The 7,442-nt window shown below is 41.9% G+C and overlaps 1 protein-coding gene across 1 annotated transcript; it reads right to left on the bottom strand.

Moving 5' to 3' along the window:
* Positions 1–249: 249 nt before the first annotated feature.
* On the bottom strand, positions 250–2,561 carry LOC142174519 (uncharacterized). The gene is made up of 2 exons (XM_075240328.1): positions 2,329–2,561; positions 250–373 (listed from the first exon to the last, which is right to left on the bottom strand). The coding sequence occupies exons 1-2, from the start codon at positions 2,559–2,561 to the stop codon at positions 250–252; spliced, it is 357 nt and encodes a 118-aa protein (XP_075096429.1).
* Between the last annotated feature and the right edge of the window lie 4,881 nt (positions 2,562–7,442).

Here is a 7,442-nt window from a genome sequence, read left to right as displayed (position 1 = left end):
GGACTTTGCAGACCTCCACTTGAAGACCGACGTGTTTGAGGACCTCAACTTGAAGACTTCAACTTGGAGACCTGGAGGGTTTAGATATCTCAACTTGAAGGGTGGCGAACGCGAAGACTTCAACTTGAAGACCGACGAACTTGAGGATTTCAACTTGGAGACTTCGAGGGCTTAAACAACTCAACTTGAATTCTGGTGAACTTAAATACTTCAACTTGAAGGCCGATGGACTTGGAGGGCTTGAATACTTCAACTTAAAGCTGGTGGATTTGCAGACTTCAACTTGAAGACCAAAAATTTGAAGGCTTGGCGAACTTGAAGGCATAACGAATCACCAGGCTTCATTGCAAATACTTGGTAGCTTCCTAAAAGACTATAATCATTTCATTGAAGATACCAATTTACAATGGAAGCTTGCCCCTTTTAAATCAAATGAGATCAGAGTTCAACAGGAGGATGGCGTTTCAGCTTGATTTTACATTCCTCCATACTTCACTCGGACAACAAACGGGGCAATAGGTATCTTTTGAACTTATGCGACTGAACTTAGAATGAAACTCTAAGCTGCCTACGTACCTCGGTGAAAAGGATCAAGTCATACCGTAGTTCAGACTGGGTGATTTTTTTTAAAATTTTTTTTATGTCCTAACTTTTGCCTAGGCCGTCTCTTTCGAAGTTTTCAACCTAGAGGACTTTTTTTTGTAGGGGCCGTACATAGTTTAGACTCATGCGGGTCAGGAGTGCAGCAACATGCAGTTTAGGCTCATGCGTCAAGGAGCGTTGCAACTTCAAGGATAATACTTCTTTAAGAACTTGCCATTGATAGGGCCGATTCTCATGCCATCTGCATCAACCAACTTGTAAGACCCACTTGAGTAAACTTCTTGTACGACATATGGCCCATCCCATTTTGAAGTGAACTTCCCGACGGGGTTATGGGAAGTTATTATGGGTCTTCGTACGGCAAGGACTTGATCTCCTACTTGAAAGGATCTCGGGCAAACGCTTTTATTGAAGGCGCGAGATAATCGAGCTTGATAACATTCAAGACTCTGTTGAGCTTCCAACCTCTTCTCATCGAGAGCCTCCAACTTTTCTAATCGAAGTCGAGCATTTTCTTCATCAGTGATCCCTTATTGAATAGCCAGTCGTAACTAAGGTATCTGACGCTCAAGTGGCAAGACGACTTCGACTCCATAAACAAGTAAATAAGGAGTCGCCGGTGTTGGCGTGCAGTGAGTCGTCCTATATTCCCATAGAGCTTCTTCCATACTGTCATTCCAATCTCGTTTGGATTTGGAGATGACTTTCTTTAACAAGTTGCATAGTCTTGTTGAATGCCTCAGCTAGACCATTGGCGGCAGCATTGTACATCGAAGAGTTACGTTATTTGAAGCCAAAGAGATCACAAATCTTGTTCATCAGCCTATTATCGAATGACTTTCCATTATCCATTATTATGTAACGAGGAATGCCAAAGGGATAAATAATGTTTACTCGGATGAAACTTGCAACATTTTCCTTCTTTACTTCCTTAAGAGCAACAACTTCAGCCCATTTTAAGAAGTAGTCAGTTGCAACTAGGATGTATAGGTGCCCACCAGAGGACTTTGGTAGTGGTCCAACAACATCCAATCCCCAAGCGTCAAACGACCAGGATGCCACAGTCGGGTGTAACACTTTAGGAGGTTGGTGAATAAAATTCGCATGGAATTGACAAGCCTTGTATCTTCAAGCATAGTCCAAGCAATCTTTTACCATCGTTGGCCAATAATATCCCATCCTTTTTATATAGAAGTGGAGCTTTGGTCTAGACTGGTGTGACCCACATACCCCAGAATGTGCTTCTTGCAAAGCTTGGAGTGCTTCATCTTCCCCTAAGCATCACAAGAGTACTCCCACGAATGATCTTCTGTATAGGGTATCTTTGTAGTAAAGGAAGCGAGGTGCACACCGACGGATTTCAGTTCTTCTCCGTGGATTTCTGGAAGTATCCCATAGCACAAGTAGTTGATAATGGGTTGTCACCATTCTTCTTTCTCAACTTCAGAAACAACGACAAGATGCTTGAGTTCATTTTCTTCACCTTCAACCTCATTTCGCGGCGGTACTACCCATTTTTGGCAAACAGTAACTTGCACATGATCAGGCACGGCTAATGATGAAGCTAGGGCAGCTAAAACATCCACCTTCTTATTTTCTTTCCTTGGCACATGCTGAATAGTCACGTCACCGAGCCACCCCAATAACTTTTTAGCGTAATCATGATATGTGCGTAGTTCAGGCTTCTTGACCTCGTAACTACCTAAAAGTTGATTGACCACTAACTGAGAGTCACCAAAGACTTGTAATTGCAACCACTTCATTTCGAAAGCCATTTCAAGCCCAAGTATTAGTGCTTGATACTCAGCAATGTTGTTAGAGCAGAGTTGCATCAACGTAAAAGAGTAAGGCAGAACTTCACCTTGAGAGATGGCAAATACTACACCAGCACCAGCTCCTCCGCGATGTGCAGCACCATCAAAGTACATCTTCCAGGGAGGCTGAACTTTGATGACCATGGCGTCCTCATCAGGTAGTTCATCAGTTAGCTCCCAATCATCAGGTATAGGGTGATCTACCAAGAAGTCCGTTAACGCTTGTCCTTTTATAGCCTTTTGAGGGATGTACACGATTTCAAATTGTTGAAATTGGAGGTACCACCTTGCTAGTCGATCACTAAGGACAGGTTTTGATATCACGAACTTGATGGAATTTGCTCTAGAAACAAAACAAACGACATGAGCTTAAAAGTAGTGCTTCAACTTTTGAATTGATAAGACTAGCGCCAAACATAGCTTTTCAATTAGAAAATAATTCAGCTCATTTGGTGTCATCATCCTGCTTAAGTAGTAAAGGGAGTTTTCTTTCCCTTCACTATTTTCTTGGGACAACAACGCTCTAACAGACCTTTCTTGTGCTGAAATGTATAGTATCAGCGGCTTTCCAAGTATAGGGGCTGCCAAAACTGGAGGCTTCATCAAGTAGGATTTAATGCTCTCAAAGGCATTGCTACATGCTTGGTCCTATTTGAAAGGGACACCTTTCTTCATAAGGCGACTGAATGGTTGGCACCTCCCAGCTAGGTTTGAGATAAATCTCCTAAGGTATGCTAGCTTTCCTTGCAGACTTTTTAATTCATGAATATTCCGAGGCTTAGGCATTTTCAAGATTGCATCTATTTTGGATTGATCAATTTCAATCCCTCGATGTCGAACAATGAAACCAAGGAACTTCCCAGAAATAACTCCAAAGGCGCATTTCAATGGATTCATCCTAAGTTGGTACCTTCGGAGCAACTTAAACACCATTCTCAAGTCTTTCAAGTGGTCGCCCTTCTCTCTTAATTTTACCACCAAGTCGTCAACATAGCATTCGGCATTCTTGTGGAGAAGATTGTCAAAAATATTTTGCATAGCTCTTTAGTAAGTAGCACCGGTGTTCTTCAAGCCAAAAGGCATTACCTTGTAGCAATAAATACCCTTGGGGGTGCGAAGCGTAGTAAGCTTTTCATCTTTTGGTGCCATGCGAATTTGGTTATAGCCTGATGAACTGTCCATAAATGACATTGCCTCGTACCCAGTAGTAGTATCGATCATTAGTTCTGGAATGGGAAGCGGGAACTTATCTTTTGGACATGCATTGTTAAGATCCCTAAAGTCAACGCACACCCGAATCTGGACATTTTTCTTCCTTACAAGGACAATACTTGAAACCCATGTTGGGTATTTAACTTCACAAATAAAGCCAAATTCGATGAGTTTGTTAACTTCGGTTTCAATCAAGGGAACCAAGTCCAGCCTAAAACGCCTTTGAGCTTGTTTAACAAGGCGAGCACCATTTTTGACTGCAAGGTGATGGACTACTACTTTCGGGTCCAAGCCAGACATCTCTTTGTAACTCCAAGAGAAGACGTCCCTGAACTCCTTGAGTAACTCAATATAAGTGCTTTCTTCATCAACTTCTAGTAAAACACTTAGGTAGGTGGGTCTTGGTTCTTCATCAGTGCCAAGGTTAACTTCTTTTAAGGAATCAATCATTGCCTTCACCCCTTCTTCAAGTACTATTGGAGCATCATTTGCATCTTCATCTTCTTGAGGGTCCCCATCGTTGAAGGATATGTGATAACATGGTGAAACATCGTCCAATTTCTCGTCATCCTCCATTAGAGATAAAACACCATGCTCGCCTTGTGCAGTAACATGATATGAAGAACCCACACTTTTTTCATCTTCCTCACGCTCCTTAGTGTAGACAACAGTATATGGCTTTACCTTAAGTACTTCTTTATATGAAACCACAAGTTTTGTTTGTCGCCTCATTCTAGAAGGAACCAAACTTTAGAAATCCTTAGAGATTTTCTAAATTTTGGATGAGGCGGGTGTTCTTATGCTTTGAAAATTTCTTTGGAACTTGTTCCCCTTCTTTAATGGACCCAATCTTTCAAATACGGAGGTCCTCACAGGTGATTTTCCCAGTCAATCAAAGACATAAGGCTTGTTAGAAGCAACAAATTCGTCTCCTATAGTGATATAATTGCTACTTGCCATTCTTATGGAGATGCGCACTGGTGACAGCTGATTGTATCCCAAACCTTCACGTGGTTGTCTCTTTGCAGCTTTTGATGGTAGCTTCCCTAACTTTGATGGCTCATTAGGATTGTATCCAGCTTTTGCAAATAGCTTGGAAGCATTAGGATCAAAACCTTCATTTGTTCGTTTTGTAGGGAGTGCCATATTCTGCAAATGATTTTTGGCTACAAACCCTACAAGGGATTTCGAGGAAAACTTTACTACCTCAATTCGTTTTACTGGAAGAGTTAACTCCTTTAGCATCTTGGTTTGGAGATTAGATGGTTCACCTTCATTTTTCTTCCTTTTAGGGACATATTGGAGTGCAGGGCTCACTTTTTTGCCATAAGACGCAATACCCCCTCTATACGATTTATTCATGTTGGGTTGTACCTCCTCGGTAATATCTTTGACTCTACCAGTAGTCACTTCGGCTCTTTTAGTTGTGGGCTCGTCATTCTTGCTTTTCATAACATCATAAACTTTTATCTCCTTCACAATGTAGTTCTTCAAGTAGAACTTTGCATCGGCGAAGTGTGACTCTGCCACGGTGAATGGCTCATCATCAGCAACTATCTTCTTTTCGACTTCACCCTTGTAGTACTTCAAACATTGATGGTAGGTAGATAGAACCACTTTTTTCTCATGTATCAAAGGTCTTCCAAGTAAGACGTTGTATGAAGTCTTTGCATCGATCACATGTAGCCATGCACTTGATTGCATATATTCAATGGTGATTTCCAGCCTAATCACACCTATGGCCTTTTTGCCCCCATTGGTTGAATCCTTGGATCATCACACAACTTTCTGAGAGTTCATTCATGGGAATACCAAGTTCTTTCACAGTGCTAATTGGAAAAATGTTCACTGAGGATCCTCCTTCAACCAAAATTCGATTTACCCTTTCATCCCGCATATAGCCAACCAGGTACAATGGGCGGTTATGAAGAGTGTCACCTAACAGAAGATCGCCATTTGTGGGCGTGACTTTTTCCTCACAAGCATTAACTTCTTGAGGAGTGGACTCAGTGAGCTTTTCCGAAGATGGTGCCAACGGTAGGTCATCACTCTTTTCTTCCCTTTTGTCAGCATTGCAATAAGAGGCCTCAACACGATCACAAGAAATATTTGTGCGTAACCAAGATGGCAAGAAATCCTCCAAAATCATTGTATGTCGTGGCTTTTGAGGGTGGTGCATCTCCACTTTTGCTTTCTTCAAACGCCTAACTGGATTCTTTTTTATTGGTCTTTTTACCACAATCTTCCTTGTTGGTTGTTCTACTGATTCTTTTCGTGGGCTCCTTTTGTGGCACCTACGATGAGTCACCAACGTCCAACCTTCATCATCATCAGGTTGATCGTCGTTGACTTTGTTGTTCTCCAGTAATTCTTCATTTGTGATTCCTTTTAAACTGCATAACTCATCTAGATTGAATGAGCAAAAGGTGATAGAGACTTGGTTCACGCTTGCTTTCTCATCTTCAAGCACGATCTTCTTTTCGCGATCCAAGTCCATGACTTTGTCCTTGAAGACAAATTACTTCTCTAGAGGGTGGCTCACAAGTCGATGGTATTTGTAGTAATTTGGGTCATTTTCTTTCCCAGCTTCATTTGGCTGCTTCATCTATGGAAGCTCAATGAGATTTAACTCAAGGAGTTCTTTAAAGATAGCTGGCACCTCAAAATCTAGAAATGGGTACTCTTTCTCTTGCATTTCTTTTAGAGTCAACTTTTCACTTGGCTTATCGTGAAAAGAAGTGGATTTCATACTCTGTTTCTTGCTCACCTTCGTCGTGAACTTCATAGGTGATATGTTGACATTCATAGCTTCTTTGCTTTCAGACTTGGGTACGAACTTGCCTCACTTCCTGACTTCTTGCTTGTCATTCCCTTTGCGAGGTTCATAGATGGGCAACCTTTTATTTCCAGCGGAGGCCATGCTCAATTCCATGTCATGGGCGCGAGTTTCAAGTTCTTCAAATGTGCCAGGCTTGATACCTTGCAAGATGTAGCGCAATCGCCAATGCATGCCTTGGATGCACATCTCTATGCCTGAAGCTTCACTAAGCTTGTCTTTGCAGTTGAGGCTTAAATTCCTCCACCGATTGATAAAGTCGATAATTGGTTCCCCCTTTCGTTGACAAGTATTTGTAAGTTCTATCATACTCACAGTACGTCTCGTACTATAAAAGTGATTGAGGAACTCTTGCTCTAGTTGATCCCAACTATCGATAGATCCAACCTCGAGGTCCGTGTACCAATCAAAAGCATTTCCTTTTAGCGAGAGGATAAACTTCTTGATGAGGTAATCTACATACGTCCTAGCATTGTTGCATGTCTCCACGAAGTGCCCAATATGTTGCTTTGGGTTACCTTTACCATCAAACTGTTAAAACTTTGGAGGTCGATAGCCAGCAGGCATCTTCAACATATCGACCCTTGTAGTGTACGACTTTGCATATGTAAGGGAGGATTTGGCAGCAACTTCATATTTGTTCTTAATGGTTCCTTAAATGAACTCCTTCAGTTGATCGATTGGAATCATCTCTTCAGATGAGACAGGGATAGCCTTAGTGGATACTGCTTGTCTTAGGGGAGAGTCACTCTCTAGAACTTCTGGGAGCTTGCCAGGTGCATGGGTGGATTCTTCTTCCATCAAGATTCTCACCCTATCTGTTAGCTTGTCAATTCTAGCCTCTTGATTTTGCATGCATTTTGTCAAGCCAGTGATTGCTTCTGTCAAGTTTGCCAACTGCTCCTCCATAGATGAAGTGTTTGTCACCATGGCTTGCATGATTTTCGTGGACGACAGAGAGTAGCATGGATTTTCAC

Source organism: Nicotiana tabacum, chromosome 20, assembly GCF_000715075.1.
Source record: "Nicotiana tabacum cultivar K326 chromosome 20, ASM71507v2, whole genome shotgun sequence".
NCBI classification, from domain to species: Eukaryota; Viridiplantae; Streptophyta; class Magnoliopsida; order Solanales; family Solanaceae; genus Nicotiana; species Nicotiana tabacum.
The sequence above is the reverse complement of the archived record's forward strand: the minus strand, read 5'-3'. Positions and strand labels throughout refer to the sequence as shown.

Coding starts and splice junctions, on each gene's coding strand:
- LOC142174519 (XM_075240328.1), bottom strand. CDS start 2,561: ATGGTCATCAAAGTTCAGCCTCCCTGGAAGATGTACTTTGATGGTGCT. Junction 374..2,328: donor CAAGTCTTTGGTGACTCTCA/GTTAGTGGTCAA, acceptor AAATGATTATAG/TCTTTTAGGAAGCTACCAAG.